The 23918-nt window shown below is 38.1% G+C and overlaps 1 protein-coding gene across 1 annotated transcript; it reads right to left on the bottom strand.

Moving 5' to 3' along the window:
- Positions 1-1266: 1266 nt before the first annotated feature.
- On the bottom strand, positions 1267-17629 carry FAM98A (family with sequence similarity 98 member A). Its single transcript, XM_035000897.1, has 8 exons — positions 17462-17629; positions 14398-14546; positions 11924-12058; positions 8396-8580; positions 7279-7359; positions 6621-6737; positions 3157-3324; positions 1267-3066 (listed from the first exon to the last, which is right to left on the bottom strand). Exons 1-8 carry the CDS (start codon positions 17512-17514, stop codon positions 2401-2403), a joined length of 1554 nt encoding a protein of 517 aa, XP_034856788.1. The 5' UTR covers positions 17515-17629; the 3' UTR covers positions 1267-2400.
- Positions 17630-23918: the final 6289 nt, after the last annotated feature.

Consider the following 23918-nt stretch of genomic DNA (forward strand, 5'->3'; position numbering starts at 1 on the left):
CTCAATCTAAGTAATAGCATTTTAAGATTTCATATATCAAAAATTCCCTCCTAAAAATTTTGTTCTCTTGTTTCTCCCAAGAAATTCCCACATTCCCAGTAAGTTCTTACTACAAGTTAAGAATGTGTGTAAAATCAACAGACACGCTCTACACAAAATCTAAGAACTTTATTTTGATATAATAACAAACTAACTGGTGGTCTGAAATCCTATCCGAGAACTTAATTTGTGTCAAAACAGGAGAAACTAAAAGACAATTCTTTTTGGGGTTTATAATGCGGGGAAAAAAATTCTAGTTTGAAGCAGAAAATGAAGATGCAAATTTTAGAGCCATCATGGAGAAATGTATAATTTGCTTGCTTATATGCTCAAATTTGAAAAGCAATCTATTAACCATAAAAATAAATCAATTATATTTGTCAAAAGAATGAAACATATTCATTAGATATACTGTGGAGTCTTTGGTTACAAAACAGATTAAAGCAAATGCTAAGGTAAATGTGAATACATTCTAAGATACGAAACCTTGACAATTTTATCTCTAATAGGAAACTCCTATACATACTAAACATATTTAACAGCATAAAGAGGCTAATACAACTTTCAAGACAAACCTTAAAATCTGTAATGATAAATAAAAGTATTTTAAATTGTCTTCAAGTTTAGAATGGTAAAGCCTAGCCAAAAAAATCTAGTATACAGGTAAAATTAACAAAATAATCAAGGTAGGCTTTCAAAATGGTTTTTAGGTACCAAAAGAATGTGCTTATCTCAATAGCAAATAGATTATTGCTATTCTATGGTAAGACATGAGTTGATTCTTTAAAAGGCCCAAATTAGTAGGAAAAGGAAATACTATTTCTGTTTTTACAAACATATTTTCATTTCACTTCCTTTGAAGAGAAATGTCCCTCATTCTTAGGAAGAATGGAGAAACAAAATAAAACAAACCAAAAAAGCCCTGAAAGACTAGGGCCATTAATTTAGCTTTGCCTAATACATTGTGTAACAACAGCTACACCCAGTGGCCAGAAGTGAGTAGTGAAGTTTTGTAGCTATAATGTTACAGAAAAAGGTAAATTTGTAAATAGGGTTTTTTCAATTTATTTATGGTTTTAGGGTAAGGGTTATCTTTCATCACAAATTATGTTTTAAAGAAACACTCAAGAATTTTTGGGGGAACAGATGCCTTAGCTCATAAGCTTGAAACAAGTATCCACATTAATTCAGTTTTTTAAAAGTAGCTAAAATAAAACTCAAACCAGAGAGAGAACATACAGATACTTTATTGCTCACCTTTCACACAAAGCACACCTCCAGCCATTTTCTTTCACAGCTTGACAATGTTTACGTATACAAAAACCCAGCAAGAAGCTTCATGTTGATTTCAGTAAAGGAGAATGTAAAACATCAACTCAGCCAGGCTTTTGTTTTCTGCAGCAATAATAAAGGGCCTCCTGCACTAAGCAAAAATCTGTCCTCTTACTTGGTAGTGCATTTCTTCCATTACAAAAAAAGTCTCCTGCCCAAAGCAAACTAACTTGTATTTGCTGAGCCAGTGGTATTAACTCGTGCATAAAACAAATTTGTTTGCTGTTTCTTCTAACAGATTTCAAGTAAAAATAAGGTTTAAGGAGGAACTTATTTTGAATGGATGCAGGTCAGTCTGAATTGCTATACTATATAAATGCCTACATGTACTATAGGTTCACAACTTAGTTTGCTTTTATAATCTTTACGGATTTTGGCCGTGTTCAAGGTTTTCAGAGTTGAGCATATGGTACAGTATTCCATCAAAAGGATAAGGCTACTGAATGTGCTATCTGTGGAAGAGCTCATTTAATAGGAACTGACCTAAAATTCTATCATGAAGCAAATGTGGCATAATCTCTCTGAATAAAAAGCCAATCAGGGCAGAACTGTGCTTGGAAAATAGGCATTAGAATACTTTTAGGAAAACACATACAGATGGACTGTTAATATGAGGAAGATTTCCTAGTTGAAAATCTAAAAAAATCTAGGAGAATCCTCATTTCCAAAACCGCTTTTTGAAAACTACTTATTCAAGTAATTTCTTCCCAAAAAAGTATGCATGTTCTGACTGTGGAATTAGTCTACTGGTCAATTAAAGGCAATTTTAATTACCTTTTAAAAAGTTCTTTATATAAAGGAGAGATGTACGTGTTTCTCAAATAAACTTTGTCATGTAAGTCCTTTAAAAAAAAACAAAACAAAACACAAACCCAACAGAATTGAATGAAGACCTACAAATACTTATGCCAAGCAGGAATCTGCCTGCCACCTGTGGTCTCACATTAATTCAAAATTGATGCTGGACTCAGGATTCTGAAACTAAGTTTCTATTACTTGAGCTCTAGCAAAGTGTAAGGTTCTGTAGCCTCAACTAGTATAATGTCTTCCCTGTCCAAATCCAGAATGATTATACTGATAACCTCCATGCTGGAAGTGCTGTTCAAATTGTCCCCCTTGGTGGTAATTCTGGCTCCCCCTTGCTCCCCAACCTCCTCCCTGGCCTCCACGACCACCTCGGCCTCCGCGACCACCTCTCCCTCCACGACCACTGCCTCGATCATTATGGTGCCCACCATCTTGGTATCTATTGTCCTGCTGGTATCCACCACCCTGGTATCCACTTCCGGTATATGTAGATGTTTGGAAGCCGCCATAACCACCGCCTTGATAGCTACCACTGTGGCCACCACCATGATAGCCACCCGGCTGGAAACCCGAATCTCGGTAACTACCATCTTGGTAGCCACCTCCTCCTCCACTCCCCCCATCTGTCCAGCCTCCTTGATGCTTATTTCCTCTTCCTCCCCCTCGGCTACCATGGTCGTAGCCACCACGTCCACCTCTCCCTCCTCCTTGTTCATGACCTCCTCGTCCTCCATATGAGGAATGTTCATAACCACCTCTCCCTCCTCCTCGGCCTCCTGCTTGCTGCTGGGGGCCATCTTGCCTTTTCTGCCATGGTGGCATCTCTGGAGGTGGAGGTTCAATTTCATTGGGTCTACCTCCTCTGTCAGGCACCCTGCCCATCAACACCTATGGGATAAGAAAGGTATTTTAAACTACGGTATTTTATTAATAGAAATAAATGTATATTTGAAAGAAAATAAAAGGTACTTCAGTCACCTTATTGATGGCACAGGCAGTCTTTTCTCTTATAGAGCCACTGCTTGTCCTTAAAATCTTTGACAAGTCTTGTCTTGCAGCCAGGAGGTGGGCAACAGAAATAGTACTTTTAGGAGATAAAACTGAGCGTTTCGGCTGATAAACCTTTGCTAATTTTTCTGTCTGACTCTGTCAAAGCAAAGTGTTCAAAGACAAAAGTGAATTTTCAAAATGACATAGAAACACTGACGTATTTTTTTTTTTTTTTTTTGAGAGTAAGAGCTAGAGAGAGAGCGGGCATACACACAGAGGGAGAGAGAGAGAGCATACACACAGAGGGAGAGAGAGAGAGAAGCAGACTCCTCACTGAGCAGGGAGCCCGTTGCGGGGCACAATCCCAGGACCCCGGGATTACGACCCAAGCCGAAGGCGGATGCTTAACCAACTAAGCCACCCAGGCGCCCCAGAAACACTGATATTAAATAAGTTAAAGACTTCCAAAATGTCTGATAATAATAGTTACTAGGCTTAAGATGGGAGGAAAAAAGTTAGTTATACTCACCATTGTTCCTACCTAGTCAAGAACTACCCTAAGACACAGCTGTCAGACTTGCTGATACAGCAAGGAATAATGTTGGAAAGGGGACACACAGGGTAGAGGAGCTTCCTTTAGGACTGTGGGAGTAAAAAGGTCCCCCCTGACATTGGTCTCAAACATATTCATTCTATCTATCTAAATATAAGGATGTAAACTCATTTCAATAATTTTGCTTTTGAATTTTCCCATCATGTTTGCTTACAATGAGATAAAAAATGTTAGCTACAGTTAATTTGTTCTAATTAACAGGATACATTTCTTCTGAAGTGATCCCCCCTGTGTAATACTTTCCTCTATTATAAGTAATAAGTAAGAAAGAAAAGTCTACTTTAACCATTTAGTAGAAGTATAAGTTAATGATTAAGACTGTCAGCTCCTGAGAGACAAACCACTGGGAATCTGGGACACCTTGGCACGTCACTTCAATGTGTGTGAAACACAAGACCGCAAAAGACATAAACAGAAATTTCACACACGAGAAAATAAAGTTCGAACAAATATAAGAAATGTTTTCCAGACAGGAATCAACAAATGCAAATTAACCGGGGTGCCTGGGTGGCTCAGTCGGTTAAGTGGCTGCCTTCAGCTCAGGTCATGATCCCAGAGTCCTGGGATCAAGCCCCGCAGCGGGGAGCCTGATTCTCCCTCTCCCACTCCCCCTGCTTCTGTTCCCTCTCTCACTGTCTCTCTCTCTCTCTGTCAAATAAATAAATAAAATCTTTTAAAAAAAGGCAAATAAACCTAAATTGTGAGAAATAACAATCTCCTATCTACTAAATTTTGGAAACAACAGCTATAATACACAGTAAAATAGTACAAAGAAAAAAATATTTGGTAATTCTGTCAGTTATACGCAGGTACTCAAATATTGATATTGTAAATGTTTAAATTATATGGGAAAAAAAGGATGTAAAAAGGTATGTTTATTAGAATTGTGCAAACAGACAAAGCAAGGAAAACAATACTAAAAATGAAAATAGCTACTGTGGTGAAGACAATGGAATGATCAGTGACTATTTTATTAGAAAAAAATTACTTGAATAATTAAAAGGATAAAGAGATTGTCATTCCATAGCTTGTCTGGAGGGAAGTTTCCTGAACAGGTCTTGTATTTCTTTCTTATGGTCACTTGTGCCTACAGTAAGTGCTCAATGTTTGTTGAATGGAGACAAAAACCTTTGAGAAGGTAGCTTAATGTTTCGAATATAACTAATACAAAATGCAATTTCAAAGTGATATAAGTACATAAATTTCATTATGTGAAACTGGTTCATTTTGTGCAAAGTTATTTCTATAAAGTGATTTAAAACCAAGTTTCAAAATGAGATGATCAGTATATAAATTCCACTCGATGAAAACATAGATTTGTGTAATTTGTATAGTCCTTCCTTATCCTCTCCAATGTATTTATATAGTTCATAAAATCACTGTATATTACGGTTCAAAAGAATCTTAAAATAACCCCTAGAATAAACATGGCATTTTAAAGATGTCAGAAGTGGGGAGAGAGACGGAAGCTCAGACACAGTGGGTCAGGATACCAGCTGTACAATCCAGTAAAGACAGGGCCAAAACCAGAACCACGCAGTACTGCCTCAGTCGGGGCATGACTTCGTTGGTAGATAGTTTTCCAGCTAAGAGGTGCAGGCTTCTTGTTTTTGAATGATTGTTTCTATCAAAGATAACTTAGGAAAGGACTGGCATTTCCTACACAACAGCCATAGGAGAGAACAATTTGCTGCTGGTGTTGATACGGACTAGCTGTGAGATCTCAGACAAAGCCTCCCATTTACTGGGTCTCCGTATTTGTTTGTTTTTTTCCAGTTACAAAATGAGAGGAGTTAAGACTGATCTCCAACACCTCTTTCCAACACTGAAATACTGTAAATAAATACCTACCCCAACAATTTAGCAGCCAAATAGGGCTGTGCCAAGGTTTAAAGATTTTAGGTGAAAATAACATTATTTAGGAAAACTACATAAAAATTTTTTTGGAGTCAACTAAAATTCAAAAAAAAAAAATCTGTTTTCAAACATGAATGTACTATTAAGGGAACATATAATACACAACTGGACCAACCTCCCCATTAAGTTCAAGGATTAGTTCCATTTCAGAGTCGTAAGGATGTGAAGTCACGTGTGTCAATTACTTTCTGCTCACTGATCATATAATAGATATTTAATAAATATCTGTTGAATGACCAAGATCTTTACCCGGATTATCTCATTTAATTTGAAGCAAAACTAAAATCTTACCAGATTCTTCAATTCTCTATAAATACTTACTAATGTCTGGTCTTGCTAAATCCAGTATTTCTAATTAGCAAATGAAATTGTTAGCTTAAAGTACAGTAAATGAGTAATTTAAAAATTATTTTAGTGATATTTAGTCTTTTAGTGATTTTCAAATACTCTGTTTTTCCTACGAGTGAGTATTCCCAGTATGGTCTAAAACCTATGGTTTTGTTAAAAAAATATTAAAAAGCTGAAAAAAATGTTTTCATTATTGCTGAAAGGCTGAAAGAATTGCTACTCAGCAACTCATGAAAGAAAAATTCCTATATGTGTCTCCTATGCATTTCTCTCTCCACTGTATCTAAACTGTGCTAAGAATGTTTAAGTCTCATGTCTATACATATTCTGCTCTTTTAAAAAAATATTTAATATGGGGCGCCTGGGTGGCTCAGGGGGTTAAGCAGATGTCTTTGGCTCAAGTCATGATCTCAGGGTCCTGGGATGGAGCCCCAGGTCATCAGACTCCCTGCTCAGGGGGAGTCTGCTTCACCCTCTCCCTTTGCCCCTCCTCCCAGCTTGTGTGCTCTCTCTCAAATAAATAAATAAAATCTTAAAAAAAAAAAAAATATATATATATATATTTTATATGTACCTTAGCTCTGTCAGACCAGCCAAAAGACTGGACAGTGACATCCAAACGTTTTATTAGCAGCTTTCTCCGAACTTCATATTCATTGGCTATGGCTTGGTTAATTGCTTCTATCTTTTCCTAAAAAAGAAATTTAAAAGACCAGTTAGAATTTAAATGTGCTTGACCCCCTGGTTCCAAAACTGCAGAGACTGTGTCTGTTTCATTCATAAATGATTCCCCAGCACTTAGCACAAAGCATATTACCTAATATACTACTAAAAGTTATTTTAAGTTCATGAAATAATAGGCTAAATAATGTCTCGAAACATAATAAAGACTAAGTAGAGAATTCTCATTTAGCTTTCCCATAATTTGCTGTGTGAAGTTTAGCCCAATGACATTTTTGGCTTGAAGGCAACCCATTTGGCCATTAAAAACATACCGAACTTCAATTTATTTTGACCAGCTATGTGAAATATTTATAAATTACGAGATAAGTGTTTCTAATCTTACACAAGTAAAATTATTCCAAATAAATCTTCAGATTCACAAAAATGGACTCTAAGAATGTCCACCTAGGAAACTACATATTGGAAAACATAACCTAAACAGCACAAACTGTCAACATCATGAGATAAGTGGTTCTTTACCAGGACAACTCAAGATGACTGCTACTCACCCAGTGGGCTGGTCCCATTGGCTTCTTCAATAAAGGCTTTCCCACATGGTTAGGTGGAACTTTTGCTAATGTCTCCTTTAACTGACACAAACACATAAATGAATGAATAAACAAATCTAAAAGTACAACATATCCTCCTCATCTTCCCAATTCCCATCATATCTTGCCATCAAAAGAAGATTCCTGACAGAGGCAAAGGTGGAGGATGTTTTGAAATGTACAGGACCCACACGATAAAGACACTCACTTGTCCCACTCCTCACGTGCCTATGGAAGCATGATTCCTTCACTCTACCTAGAACAGTGCCTGACAACAGTAGGCACTCAATGTGTACTTGCTGAATGGATGAATGAACACACAGAAAAATATGGACTATGAATACAGTGCTGCTCCCCTGTAGAGTTCAGCCAAATTTGTGCATCATGGTGTCCATCTACCCCACAATGCAAATGTACCAATTCTTGGAGTCCAGCAGATATGCATACAGAGAGTAACTCTGCTATAACAAATACCATTCTCTTATATTCATTAATTTATTAAAATGGCTTACTCCTAGTCAATTATATTTTAAAAAACCTCTTAACTGTTAAATGTGTGGCATAAAAATAATTCTGAATTATTTTCACATACTAGATTATGTTAGCAGTCAACAAACCTAGTTTGCCAATTGAAACATAAGATTCAAAGTGACTGGATTAAAAATCAAAAACATTTACATCTTTTTCTGTCCAGTCAATGAAAGGAGGGTGGTAACATTTAATGATCAAGAACTTAAAAATTAATTGCGTTAAAGTTCAACGATAAAGCTTTAAAAAGGACTTAAGTCTTCATTCTTTTTACATTATACCTAGCTTATTCTTTTTACATTATACCTAGCTTATAAATCAAAGTGTAAAGTTTCCTTTTTGAAAGAGAAACATGCTGACAAGTTAAAAAAAAAAAAAGTAACATACTAACTTCTCTTTAAGGTATCTAGAATTTAAAACCCAAAACTCATTTAGTAACAATTAATAATATGCACATTAGGTTCCCATTAAGAGAAATTAACTTGCTTCATTTCAAACAAATGTAGGACTATGCCTTTAATACACTACAATCTGGTACTAAAGGTCTTACTTTTTTTTCAATCCCGCTGAAGAATTGGAACATAGTTATATTGGCTGGAGGTTTGGACATTCCTAGAGCAATACATATGCCTTTCAACTCTTGAAAGACCTCACTACCGCCTCCTTCTTGAGCTTTTTTTGGAGGAGTATTCACACAGAGCATTCTGGCAGCTTCTAGTTCTGAGATGAGGTATGCTGAAGTAAACAAAATAAGATTTCAAAATGAGATACAGCTACAGTTAATAGTCATAAGTCTGGAGTCACAACTCTATAGACCTAATGATACGTAACTTTTAAAGCTGCAAGAATGGATAAAAACAAGAAAAAAAAAACATTTTTACCTGCAAATGACATAACATATAAACTGGTTCTGAAATTCAGGTATTTAATCAATATATGTTTAAAGGGTAACTTATAAATAAGTGATTCTTCTCTGAAACGAAAGTATCAAGGTAGATCACGTCTCAAAATCTGGATTCTTATATCCTACTATTCAGGAACTCCAGAACAGGGGCTGGCATCTGTTAACAAATTTACAAAAGGTGGAAGGTGGCCAATCTTCGGCAACAGTTAGAACCGGTTATTATTATTATTTTACTTCTCACCACTGACATGCACCAGTGATATAACTCTCTTGCTCTCTTACCTTCCAATACTTAGGCAGTCTGTTCAGAACTGGCATGAAACATTTTCAAGTGGTCAAAACTTACAAAAGGGGGAAGACATGAAACTCCCCAAAGCTCCTTTCTCATGGCTTCCAGTAGCCTAATGCCACCCTCTCTGTTTAAAGAAAACCCTCTTCCATCCAAGTTCTCAGTATTCACTTTCCCTCTACCTTCCTCATTCTCTCCCCCCTCCCCACTCCTGAAAAACAACATCAATAAAACTTTCTGATCTTTTCTTGACAGAGTTCTTTTGTATCAATATCATCCCCTCATGTGTTGATTTCAGCCAGGCATAATGAGGGCTGCAATCTGCTTCAGGTAATTGAAGGTATAAATATTTAATCTTATTCCTTTAACTTTCCCAAGGACATTTAAATTTTTATGAAAGATGATTAATAACCATTGGGAGCTCAGGATTTTGGGTGAGAACCTTCTGACAACATTAGATAGTTTTGGAAAAAGACATTTTCTGGGCTCTTAAGTCTCATAAAAAGTTTAAAAGAATGATCAGCTTGACTATCTCATTTCCTACACCCAAGGTGTAATGTTAGAACAATAAATACAGCAAGTTTCTGGAAAGGTCATTCTAAACGGCTGAAATCTTAATGTGTTCCATATAGCAAACTGTAGGAGTTAAAAGATCAAAAAGTAAAATTCCACTGTCATGAAAATAACCACTGTTTTTCTAAATATGGTTTTACTGGAACATTACCACACTCATTTCCATAATCTCTATGGCTGGTACATGCTACAACAGCGGAGGTTAAACAGTTGTGACAAAGACCTTCCGACTCACAAAGCTGAAAATATTTACTGTCCCATCCTTTAAAGAAAAAGTGTGCCAACCCTTGTTCTAGAAAATCATATGATTTAATAAACCGGTTCTCTAAATTTGGGACAACATTAACTCAGGCATCCAAAAATTAGTTCACCAATACAATTACCATCAGAAAACATTATCTGTTACTGATGTGTTCAAAGTACTAGGAAGGGCACTGGAGATATAAAAACAAAACAGATGATCTCTACTGACAATCTAGTTAGGAATAAAGAATATATGCATTCATGATGAATAATTCTTCATCTATTAGGAACTCAGAATCTGAGGTTTTTGTTTGTTTGTTTGTTTACCTAAGGGAAATAATCTGACAACCAGAGAGGCAATGAACAGTCAAAACTTCTTAACCAGACACAGGAGAGTCTTTTAGCCACTCATTCAAAGACTATTCTATTTTACTAACAATTCTAATGAGATTGGTTATTTCCCCCCTTGGAACACAACATATTAAAAGATTCAGATCAGTAAGGTAAAGGGTGCTGGAGAAATAAGTAAAATTATAGCATCAAGAGGTGACAACTGATACTTGGAAAGATGAGAAATATTTATACAGAGTGAATAGAGAATGAGCACATAAATGCTAGCATGACAGAGAGAATAGAAACTGAGGGGAATATTTTAAAGGGGAAACAGCAGAAGCAAAGATAAAGAGGAATGAACAGTGTATGTGTGCATGAATTCCAAGAGCAGCATAACCTTCAGTTGGTTTTAGTCATTTAGTTGAGAAGCAAATAGTTGTATATTACTGAAGAGCTTCTGAGGTGATAGCATATTAAAATGAAGTCTATAAATTGTAACCCTGATCCCAAAATAATATTCAGTGCAGTCTTAAGTAACAGGAAGGAGTCAAAGGCATTTTATAAAGTGGTTTTTGTAAGTAGGAACACTAAAAAGGCCAAACTCTTAGTTCTTTGAAAGAATTATTTATGGTCATTACTAAGCTCTCCATGAAATTCTTATCTTCCTATGTAAGATAACATATCCTGAGTGCCAAAGATTAGGTTTTGGTAGAATGAGTGAGTACACTGTCACTGAGCCAGTTCTAGAAATCACACAATTTGAAGGATACTGAATGCATGCATAAGAACATGCAGCAGTATCAGTATTTAAAGCAGTATCTGATCTTATGTGCCTACCTCCCATCCCCCACAATCATTCAACAAAGGGGAAATTATGTAAGTGATTCTGGAATAACTCAGTGCCTGGGTATAGTGGTGATGAATACCTTTTTTAAAAAAACGAACCTTCAAAATTGGAGCCCATTTTTCAGAAACCAGTACAGTTGTAAAGATAATTTTAAAAATCCTCTGAACTGTGTCATAATAAGAACTATAATATTCAGTTAACTAAAGTTTAATCTAAATGTGTCTCAGACTGCTACAAAAATTGTGAGTTAAGACTATTGGTTGTGTTTACAGGAGAATTCATTTAAGGCAATAAAATTTGTGAGTCTACTTACTGTTTCTCAGGGTGAAGAAAGGAATGTAGTTAGTATATAAAAAACATGGAAGGAAAGAATTTTCGTAACAATTTCCCAGAATGATCAATAAGCACAGGAACAATTCAAATACTATTCCAGAAAATTTTATACTGTAATTTGATATATTTACAAACAAAACCAAAATCCCCAATTACCCAACCACAAAGAAATACCCACAATATAAAACACTTTAATTTTATTAAAAAATCTTCATTATTCCCACACTACTTTCCTAGTCTATTTTAAAATGTGCTTCCAGTTTAGAACGCTAAGGTTTAATGATCACACACTTGGATACTCGGCGCTAACTTTGGTCATATTAGGTGAAGCGCAATAGTACCAGCAAAGTTAAATGATAAAAGAGTAGTAATTACAAAACAAACGCTGCTACCAGTGCATAGGCCCACCATTAGCTTCTAAGTTGGAAATGTAATAGTTTTCTTTAAGTAGCATTTTGAATTAAATCCGTAATGAAATAGTACAACAGCCAGTTTATTAGTCAAAGAAAACATGAATAAAAAAGTAATAGCTACATTCTAGTAGCCATGAACTTACTGAGCAAAAGGAGGCAGTTCTTCTGAACGAGAAGGCGCTTGGTCACATCACCAGATGTCAGTGATAGATATGGACAGTTCATCTCCCCTAGTAGCCCACTCACCTCAAGCTGGAATTCTTCAGCTTCACTTGGGCCTTTTAAGAATTAAAATAACTTTAATAAAAATGACTGTTTTTCCCTTTAGCATAAAAGTTACATATAAACAGAAAGTTTTAATAGGATTTTCCTAGTACAAGTTACTTTGACTTCTAATTCATCCTTTCTCACACCACTGCCAATTTTCTTAAGTTTTCATTACGTTAGTCCCTTTTTTGAGAATCTTTAATCGTTTCCTAATTTCTACCCCATCTAATCTAATTATTTGTCTGCCTTTAAAGATTTCTTCATAGCCTCTATGCTTTACCTTCCCTTGCATATTACTATAGTAGTACCTATGACACGTATGTAGTAGTTACATTTTACCTTCAAAAATATTCTATTTGTGCCAGGCCAGCCTCCCCACTGTCCCAAGAACACTGTCATTTCCACTTCTGTGCCTTCATTTAAGTTATTCCCTGTGACTGATAGACCCTCTACTTTCCCTTCATCTATCAAATCCCACCTCTCCATCAAAGCCCACCGGCTCCTTGATAAGACCTTCCCAAGTCCTGTTGCACTCAATGATTTCCTCCCCCTGTGAACCACAAAGTGAAGCATTTAATTACTGTACTAATCTCCAGTTTCATTTGTGCCTAATATTCCCAGTGAGATTAAATTTGAAGTTAGCAAACATGACTTGTAGTTCTATATTCCCAAACATGTTAAGTACCGAGTTCATCTTGTGAACCACGGAGAAACAATGCTCCTTCTTCCTTACTTTTCTGATGGTTCTCTATCACACAAGGGCAAACTTTGAGTCACTTGACCTGAGTCCATTTTCTTTCTTCCTTTCTTTTTTTTTTTTTTTAAGATTTTATTTATTTATTTGCAAGAGAGAGAGAGAGGGAGAGCTAGAGAGAGCGAGCACGAGCAGGACGGAGATGGAGAAGCTGACTCCCCGCTGAGCAGGAAGCCTGATGCGGGACTCGATCCCAGGACCCTGAGATCATGACCTGAGCCAAAGGCACTTAACTGACTGAGCCACCCAAGCGCCCTGGGTGCATTTTCTCATCTGTAAAATGGGAAGGCTGTATTATCATTGTTTTGCAAACTGTTCTGTGAACTCAAATTCCACAGAATTCCTTTAGAAACAGCTGGGGAGGATGAGGAGAGAGTTGTGCAAAAAGTACTCCCTCTTAATTTCAACTAAACAGGTACACTGTTAACTGTTTTGTATGTTGGCTTCTATGTTTTCATGTGAACAAAGGGGTTCCAGGTTATAAACAGTTATCATCTACTATAGGTGTTTTCACAAGTTCCTACAATCTCTGAAATGTTAGGTCAAGAGGCAGTGTTAAAGAGTACTGGTTCCCAAACTTGACTGCTGGGGTTGAATTCTGGCTGTATCACGTACTAGTTGTGTGACCTCAGGCAGTGCATGTAACCTAGCTGTGCTTCCTTGTTTAATGTATAAAAGAGTAATAAAACCTACCTCAGGTTTTAAATGACTTAACACATGGAAACTGCTTACAACATATTGTTTAATAAATGTAAGTTGCTGCTATCATTACTGTTACACGACAGTGTCCTTAGTAATTAGAACTGGCTGCAACTAACATGCGCACATTAAATATACTGAACATGCAAGAAAATGAGCTCTTCAATACGCGATTCTGTGTGGGGGGAAAAAAAAGGGATTATGTGTATAGTTCTCCATGAGGGGAGGTTAACTAGAGAGCATTTTTCTTTGTCTCCTATTGTAGGTTTACCTATAGTAGGAGGGAACCAGAGGGTGGGGTGTTGGGTTCCAAGCTTTTGTCTCTTTTGCAGAGTCAACAAACTAGTGCTAATACAATAACAAAATTGGCAAATATAAAACAGCTCTCAACACCATAAATCTGATGGAGCTGCATCTGGTTGTGATGGATCTAGTGATACATTCCTAACTTCTTAAGTGTTCTCTTTCTCCCCATGCATAACAGAATTATAATGCATTTCCCTTACATGCTATATGTACTTCTGGAATCTAAGAAAAACATCCCAATTTCCAGTTCTAGCCACCGATTTAAGAACTAACAAGCCATGTTTCACAAAGAATGGAAAGTTCATATATGCTATACTTGTCTCCCATTTCTGTATTTGAGTAATAAGGTCTTTTCAACTACCACAATGTTTTAGTAGTTGCACAACTATAATCTGTTTTCTCAACTTCCAAAATCACTTTATCTCTATAAATAATGGAGGAAAGAAAAGTATTTGGGTTTCTTTATAAATCTTTTTTTTTTTTTTAATTTACAAAGAACTTAACACTTCAGGTTTAGTACTAATAATGTTCAACTGACAATACCCCAATTTTACTTTTATATTTTGTACCTAAAACTGAATGTTTACTTACTGTTAGTTGCTTGCACATTTTCCTCTAATTTACAGAACACTCTTAATTCAGACACCAGCCAAGCACAGAGTTTGGTAAACTCGGGGGAACTGGCTCCAGCAGAGACTGCCTGAGACAGAGCGCCATCTTCCAACAATGGACCCTTGTAACTGGTGAGTAAAAAATTATACTTCAGAAGAATATAAAATCACACCTAATATTTTATACAAACACTATGTATTATTTGTATGAATAAACAATCGTTTCATAAGTTATGATGACCACTCTGCAAACTTACAGATGTAAATAAAATTTATAGAAAACTAAATCTAAAATTTAAATTTTAATCTAATAAGAGCTATTAGAAAAATAAGTTACATAACTGCATTTCCACCCTTCAAAATATATATAAATATTTAAGAGACTCATATACTACTAAATTATGTCAACCTCTATACATTATACTGAAAGCTCTTGCTGTACAAGGATTTTCTTACTTTAACTGAACTGAATATTAAAACCACATTAACAAGAGATAGCTGATTATACTATAGTTTACGATTTAAGTTACCTTTTCTAGAAATCAATTAGCAATGACTTTTTTTACTTTTTTTGAAAGCAAAAACTTTCCAGCTAATCATTTATTTCCTTTTTCCATACCTGATGACAGTTAAGGCTATTAAGACATACTAGTACCAGAGAAATGTCTGAATTAATTTAAAAGATTAATAATTGCTGGCAAGTTGATGTCTGGGTGAACTGGTGCATCTGAATCCTAATCCTCTGAAAGTGATTCAAGCATAATTTTAAAGTATTATTAAATATGCAAACATTCATAAAAGACAATAGTAATAATGAACCCCAACCTAGAATACAGCTAGAACTAAAGATCCTGTCATTTTCAGGGTAATTTTAAAATATATATTCTCCAGAAGATTATTTTATCTTTTAACTGAAATATTGATAAAAACTTATGGAAGATGAAACATTAAATATACTTAAGATAATTTGATGTTTGGAAGTATAGAGATGTTAGAGAAATGACAATACTTGATTCTTTTAAAATGCACCTATGTTTTTCTACACTGAATGGAATGGAAAAAATCTTACACAAAAAGTGAGATTATATATAGTCTGGCATCTAGATTCAAAACCACATATAATTAGACATTGCAATAAAGAGACTAGGCCTAGAAATCTCTCCTTGTGTTACACATTCATAATTTGTTAGTTTATTCTACAAGTAGTTATTGAATTCCTACTGTGTGCCACATTAAAGATAAAAGTCATTTAAAATTTTAGTATTTCTCAGTGAATCCTTTAAATGTACATGTCAATTAATTATGAATTTTAATGATTGAGTGCCACCAAACTAATTGGTTAGGCTTAAAATTCATAGCAAAGTTTTCAGAAAATCTGAAGGTTTACATTACAACTCATCTAGAATATTTACTTGATTTACAATTATTATAGTAAAAATTACTTTTTTTAGTACTCCAGAAAAGAAAAAAAATATAGATTAAAGGGCAGAAGAACAATAATGGGAAGACACAGCATCCATCACCAATTGCTAGGCAACATCTACCCAAGCAGCACAACCACATTTAAATAAGGCTCCCTTCTCCTCTCATTTTACTACTCCTTCAATGCTAACCCTAAGTGTCATTTCTTCTAGGAAGCTTTTAGGACTTCATTCTTTCCAAGTAAAGGGACCTTCCTCAGTTCTCCTCACAGAATATTCTGAACTTCTTTTCCACCTCACTTTGACCCATAAATGATCAGCCCAACACTGCCAAGGGGCAAGTGTTCCTCAAGAAAATGTTTACTGAATGAATGGATTTATATGTGAGCAAGCAATTTAGTCTGAGATGTCCACCAAAGAGACCATTTTGCTGAATGTGACTTTTACCTATGCTCTAATCAAAGAAATAAGTCCCCTAAAGTCTGAAATATTCATGAAAATTCAGAGCAAGTTCCAAAAAAAAAAAAGAACAATGGTAACTCACTTTAAGAAAAAAGATTTTGGCACTACCACTTCTTCTCCCAAGAATTTCTATCGGGACAGCAATGACTTAAACGGGCAGACTCTGAGAACCTCACGGTGTCCTTTCCTAAAAAAGGTTCCCCCAAAGGTTTCCATGTCACAGAAAAACCTTCGAGGAAGGTTTTGATAAAGGACTTGCTACTTTATAAATTTAGCTAGCTAAATCTATCTATCTATATTTTGGACACCATTCACCTGTAGACAAATATTTAATCACACAATGTGTTTCTGGAACCACATTTAGACCAAAAGGTTCTAAATTCTCAAGTTTTAAAGAGTACACTAATCTCAGTGACCCAGTGAGGTAAGAAGCCCTATTTCCAGCTTCTAGGTACTAAATTATGGTTGGGTAATTGTCAGAAGAGAGGAAATGCACAACACACACGTAGGGACTTGGTGGCTGAAGATGCCTCTAGGGTAAGGGCTAATGGTGACTCGACGAAGCAGAGTGTCACTGTCAAGGGAAACAGCCAGTGCATGGCTCCCATGAAGGTGGTGACAGGTGAGGCGCATAAGTAAGCGGGCTAGCGGAACGGATGCAGGCATGTGGCTCAGGGAAGCCTGAGTGCATGCAGACATGACTGGGCAAAGGAGATTTTTTGAGAGAAACGGGTGGGGTAGGAATAGGGGCTCAAGAGAGGAGCAGGAAGTTTGGAGGACAGCTACGAAAAAAAGAGAATCAACTTCGGCAACCTCTTGAGTGAGGGGGCAGGGCAAGAGGATGGGGAGCAAGAAGAGAAGCTCGGGGAGGGGGGTGGCGAGAAGCCAGAGCCCAGACAATGACACGCATGACTGACAAACGCTGCGGGTAACTCGGCTTCAGGGAGCACAGGGAAGGCCTAGGGTCGTCGCTTTAGAAGGGCCCCGACCCGGCAGGGCAGACAGTGGACGTGGCATTGGGGTCCCGGAGCCGTAAGGAGGCGACAGTCAGGAGCCACCGGGTGCGGCGTGCAGAGGCAGGTGTCCCCGACTGGGGCGGAGGAGGTGTTCCCGGGGGCCGGCAGTGTGAGGTTTAGGAGACCCGTACCCTGGCAGTCTTACCCTAGATCTTCCAACGACTCCAAGATGTCAGTCTCCATGAGGTCACACTCCATGCTACTGTGGTATTCAAATTTCCGAGTCGTCAGGCTCCCCTCTTCGCCGGCAACGCGTACACTCGCGCATGCGCTGCCCTCCCCCCCGGAACTTCCAAATCGACAGCTGGCGCCTCAGCCGCTGCACTGCGCATGTCCCGAGCGTGCGCAAGAAACTCGGTCCCGCCTACCGCCCCACCCCTGCCGGCTAACGGGTTGCCGTGCGGCACAGTCTTACACATGCGTATTACTGGATAGAGAAGCCGGCGGCCCGAAGAAGGGCAGGAGGACCGGCTGCGTGGCATCTGGGCGTGGGGACCCACATCGAGGGGGAGCGGTCTAACCTCTCTTAATTGGGTGTACGCATGTGCGAATTTGGGGCGAGGCGGGCGCGGGAGGAGCTTGGGGAGGGGGGGTTCTCGAGACTTGGTGGGTGTCGGCTGTGAAAACGGAGTCTCCGGATCTCTAGGAGTCACCCGAGTGGATCCCCGCAGCGTGCTGGCGTGTTCTCGCCTGAGCTGTGGGTCGTGCCGAAAGGGAAAACTCCAGTCTAATTCCTTAGGACAGGCGTGGACTGGCCAGTGCCGAGGACGGCACAAACCATGCCATCTGATTACCTTGTGGCTGCAGAAGCTTTATTTCAGGAGTAGAGAGGCGTCAACTTTCCGTTGACACGGATGTGTTCGGAAAGTTGTTTCATTCCCCCTGTTGCTTTCTCTCCCTGATTTCTTAAGCCCTTTCCAGACATTTTATTCCCGGGCGTCCTCTATTTTAAAGAGTTGGGCGAGGGTAGGGGGGCATTCATTCCATATCAGATAGAATAGCATATATTTAAATCCACACAATTTAAACAGCGAATAAACTTTTTGTTTTTGACGTTTGGCTCCTGTGACATTGCAACTCACGAAGGCTTATGATTCCTTGTCAGTTATTGATTGATTGGGTACGTACTTAGAAATTATTGATAAATGAGGAAAATTGTTTCAGAGTGATGGCACATTTAGAAAATTACATTTAACCATGAGTTGGCATAATGCTGAATTGTGTAGGCATTTAAAGAATTTTCACACTCTGCCAGTAAATTTTATTTTGTAGTTTTCAAACATTTTTGTGTCTAATGGCTAAATGCCCCTATTCTTAACAGTACTCCTTTTTTAGTTCCTTATTTTGCATTATCTGGAGTGGGGAAAGGAATTAATGTTTATTATGTACCCATGCTGGGTTTGACATGGTTATTATTGATCCATATTATTTTATGCAACCATAAGCCTGTGTATTACTCCCGTTTTACAGGTAATGACACTAAGGCTCAGTAGCTTAACGATCTGTCAAAAATTATAAGGCCATTAAGGAACTGGATTTTGAGACTCACCCATATCTGAATCCATATTCCTTCTGATTTGACTAGTTAAATAAGGATTTATATGTAGGATATGAAAAAATAGAAAGATGTAGCTAGTAGAGTTTGTTGAACCCTGTATATATTGTACAAATTACCTAATTATAATGAAAATGAAATAATTATTTGTTCCTATAGGGTTGTTGAAGATGCTAACAAAAAGTAATGCTTAGTGCAAAATCAACTGGGGAAAATAAACGGTATCATTCTTGACTCACTTTTTGATGTAATAATGCTTTAAAAAGTAAATATTGTCATAATTTCTATAGGATCTTCTAGGAATCTTGTGCATTTTATTTTGAAATTGTTTATATTGTAAACTTGGTATCTAAAGACCTCATTCAAGCTGAATTTAATAGAATGAAAAGAACACTGATCTGGGAGTTAAGGAGCCCTGGTTTTGGCGTCAGATCAGTACAAGAATGAATTTTATAGGGGCGCCTGGGTGGCTCAGTCGTTGGGCGTCTGCCTTCGGCTCCGGTCGTGATCCCAGGGTCCTGGGATCGAGCCCCGCATCGGGCTCCTTGCTCCGCGGGAAGCCTGCTTCTTCCTCTCCCACTCCCCCTGCTTACGTTCCCTCTCTGGCTGTCTCTCTGTCAAATAAATAAATTTTTTTTTTTAAGATTCTACTTATTTATTTGTCAGAGAGAGAGCACAAGCAGGGAGAGCGGCAGGCAGAGGGAGAAGCAGGCTCCCTGCTAAGCAGGGAGCCTGATGTGGGACTCGATCCCAGGACCCCAGGATCATGACCTGAGCCGAAGGCAGCTGCTTAACCCACTGAGCCACCCAGGCGTCCCAAATAAATAAAATCTTAAAAATAAAATAAATGAATTTTCTAATACTTAAAGGTATCTGAAGTCCATCAGGTATTTATGGGAGATGATGAGTTTTCTGTGTAGAAGGTGTTCAGCTAGAGGCTAGATGATGACTTGTTGAGGGTGCTCTTGTGAGGAGGCATGGGACTATTTACTAACCCTGATAACCTTTGATTAGATGCTTACCCAAAAAGAATGTAAAATACCAATTAAAACCCCTTCTAGTTCCTATCACTGGGGAGGGCTGGTTGCTGTCTGTTTTAGTTTCCTGTGGCTGCTGTAACAGGTGGCCACAAATTTAGTGGCTTACAATAAGACAAGTTGATTAACCTTCAGTTCTGAAGGTCAGATGAGAGAGCACGAGCAGGGGGAAGGGCAGGCAGAGTGAGAGGGAGAAGCAGGGCAGAGGGAGAGGGAGAAGCAGACTCCCTGCTGAGCAGGGAGCCTTACGTGGGGCTCCATCCCAGGACCCTGGGTCATGACCTGATTCGAAGGCAGCTGCTTAACTGACTGAGCCACCCAGGCACCCCTCTTTTTTTTTTTTTTTAAGGTTTTATCTGTTTATTTGAGAGAGAGAGGGAGAGCATGAGTTGGGGGGAGCAGAGGGAGAGGGACAAGCAGACTCCCTGCAGAGCAGGGAGCCAGACGCGGGGCTCAGTCCCAGGACCCCGGGATCATGAATTGAGCAAAAGGGAGATGCCCAACCAACTGAGACACCTCTCCACCCCGAGAGAGAGAATATTAAGCAGGCTCCATGCTGAGCATGGAGCCCAACTCAGGGCTGGATCTCACAACCCCGAGATCATGACCTGAGCTGAAAGCAAGAGTCTGACACTTAACCTACTGAGCCACCCAGGTGCCTTGTTTATTTATATATTTATATATTTATTTATTTATTCATTCATTCTAGGTCTTTCTGAATAAAAGCTCCAAACCTGATTTCTGTTGTCTACCCAGTGATGCTTCAGCCTGGTTGCCATGTCCTGCCAACATGTAAATCAGGCACATGGTGAACCAGACAGACCCTGGTCTAATTTCGGTGCAGTAAAGAGTTTTTTAGACTCTAGCCCAGAGGTGATAAACTAGTATCCAAATCAGCCCAAGAATCATTTTTTGTTTGGACTAACTGATGTTTTAAAGAATTTTGAGTCATTTAAAAGTATGAAGATATTATCTAAAAATCTAGATTGCTGTGTTTTCTTGAAAATGTAAATCAGGTAACTCGGCAGCACTGGGCTCCTAATGCCCATCAAGGCAATAATTGGCTTGGGTTGAGAAGGCTGCCCGTTATAGATTTGGCATGAATCTACCAGTTCTCTATGGTTTTGGGATCCTATCACTCATACAATATATGAAATACACGTTCACCCAGCAATTTACTTGCCTTCCTGTGAGTTTGGGATTTCCAATTCTTTTTATTCCTTTACTTCTTAATCCTGTTGATACTTCTCCTACCCTACCTCTCATAGGGCTCCTCTCCTTTCTCCTCTGCTTATTCTAGTGTAGGGGAAGAAAAACTTTTTCCTCTGCCCTCTCAGTTAATGAATGGGTCCTATAAATTAAACTGACAAAGACAGATTAACAGGAGAAAAGGCATACACATTTTTATTAATGTTACTTTTTTTTTTTTTTGAATGTTTATGGTACTTCACGGGAAAGAAGTGAAAACTCCAAAAAGGTAGTTAGACTATACCATTTTAACAATGAGTGATAAATTGTGGAGAAGTGATTACAAAGAGAAGGGATTGAGCTCTTGGGGTGGTAAATTGTGGGAAGGTAAGTATATGGGGGGAACTAATGGAAGATAAGGGTTATTTTAGAAAGGTTTGTTTGTGCAGACTCAGCTTGGTGCCAACTTTCTTCATGGCCATAAAACTCTCCTGGGGTGGGGTTAATGGCAGGTCTAGTTTCTCAGAAGTTTCTGTTTGTAGTCAGTTAACGGAAGCTCTGAGAAGACTTCTTTCTGCAACTGTTGAGTCTCAATTGCCTTCAGCTTAAAATAATCCAAATGCCAAAGTGGCATATTTTGATTCTTTTCACTAGTCACACGGAACTTCTATTCACTTAACATACCTTGCCCTTCCATTCCTCTGTACTTTGTACAAGTTGTTTCCCCTGCCTGGAATCCCCTTTCCCTCATTCTCTGACTGGCAGCTCAGTCTTTTAAGACTCAGTTTGGGGGAAGCCTTCCCTCACTGCCCTAGGCACTCATTCTCTACCTCTCAAAGATTCCTTAGCGCTTCGTCCCAGATAACATTCCTGTTCCAGACAGGTGAACATAGATCCCCTCTGCTCTCTCTGCTACTTTGCTTACATTCTACCAGATCCTCAAGGTTTAGTTCAGCTGCACTGCTCCGCAAAGAAGGTGCTCTCTCACTGCACCAATTAAAATAAATTTTCCTCTTTGGATTTCTAAGGTGGTGGTGCCTAACTTGACTGACTATCATAACTATCTGGGGGACTTAAATGCAGATTCTTGGGCCTTGCCTCTGATGCATCTTATGTCAACATTTCTGGGGTCGATTTAGAAATCTATTTTTCTTAAAACCACCTCAAATGGTTTCATAATTAGTCCTTCATAATTTAACATATATTAATGTTATATTTTTATATTGCTTATTTAATATGTTCTGATCTTTTCTATCCAGTTGCGATAAAACCATGCATATCCTACATACTGTTTAGTACATTGATGCATACACAATAGGCATAAAAATGTTGATTATTTGATTGACAAGAAAATGTTTCCTTTCTCATGACCAGATTTTGCTTTCTTCTGAAAGAATAAAGTGATTCTTTTCAGGGCATAAATAAATATACAACGATGAATTATGCTCTGAGCTCTTGTATCATCCTGGAACTCAGTCAATGCCTATTTAAAACTAGGCTATTCTGGTAGGATGGTATGTTCTCTGCTGACTTAGATTGTTATTAGCAACTTTGTCTCTTATCCTAGTGTAGTGAATCTTTATGGTGTGAGGCATTAGAGTCTTTAAGGAGATTTTTCAAGCCCCACTTCCCCCCCACCCCACCCATGAGTCCCCCGGAGAATCACAGCATTGTGATGAGCGATGCTGATTGGGAGTGTGCTGTGAAGAAAACAGGGCAGCAGCAGAATAAAGGCTGTAAATCACTGTCCTAAGGAGAGCTTATCAATATGACCATTATGATTAGATAAATGAACATGACACTAATTTTGAATATCCTCAGAAATCTTAGTTTCCAATTCTTAGTAACAGTTATTTACTTAATTTCTTTTTTTTAAAAAAAGTTTTTAAATTCCAGTTAGTTAACATACACTGTAATATTAGTGTCAGGTGTACAATTTAGGGATTCCACACTTCCATACATTACCTGGTGCTCATCACAGCAAGTGCACTCCTTAATCTGCATCATCTATTTCACCCAATCCCCCACCCACCTCCTCCCAGGTAACCATCAGTTTGTTCTCTGTAGTTAAGAGTTAATTTCTTTATTATCAGGTGGGATCATTGTTTACAAACACAATAAAGATAAGAATAAAATATATTTTAAGCAGAAATAATTGTGTTTAATTTTTTGTGTTGGATCACTATGTTTTGGAAAATTTAGGTAAAATCACATAAATTTGACACTGTAGGGAATCTTGGGACATTATTCTAGAACAGTCCTTCTCAACCATTTCCGAGAGAGAATTAAGCCCTAATGCCCTAAGGCATCCAGCATATGTAATTATTAGCTTTTCTCCTATGCATCTAGAATACCCTCTATCATACTTGGGAGAAATGAGAAAAGAGTCACGGAAATCATTTTCTCTAGGGCTCTAATCGCTTCTGTGATTGAGAAAGGCTAAGTTATATAGAGCCCAATGGTTTTCAAACTTTTGTGTTTATCAGAGTTACCCAGAGGATTTTTATTTTTATTATTATTTTTTTATGCAGTCTTTTTTTTTTTTTTTAAGATTTTATTTCTTTGTTTGTGAGAGAGAGAATGAGCGCACAAGCAGGGCAGAGGGAGAGGGAGAAGCAGACTCCCCGCTGAGCTGGGAGCCTGATATGGGGCTCGATCCCAGGACCCTGAGATCATGACCTGAGCTGAGGGCAGACACTTAACGACTGAGTCACCCAGGCGCCCCAGCCTGGAGGATTTTTAAAACACAGATTGCCAGGCCCCACCCCTAAAGATTCTGACTCAGGTCTGGGATGAAGCCCCAAAATCCGTGTTCCTAATGA

Source organism: Mirounga leonina, unplaced genomic scaffold, assembly GCF_011800145.1.
Source record: "Mirounga leonina isolate KUSES-001 unplaced genomic scaffold, KU_Mleo_1.0 Mir_125, whole genome shotgun sequence".
Classification (NCBI taxonomy): domain Eukaryota; kingdom Metazoa; phylum Chordata; class Mammalia; order Carnivora; family Phocidae; genus Mirounga; species Mirounga leonina.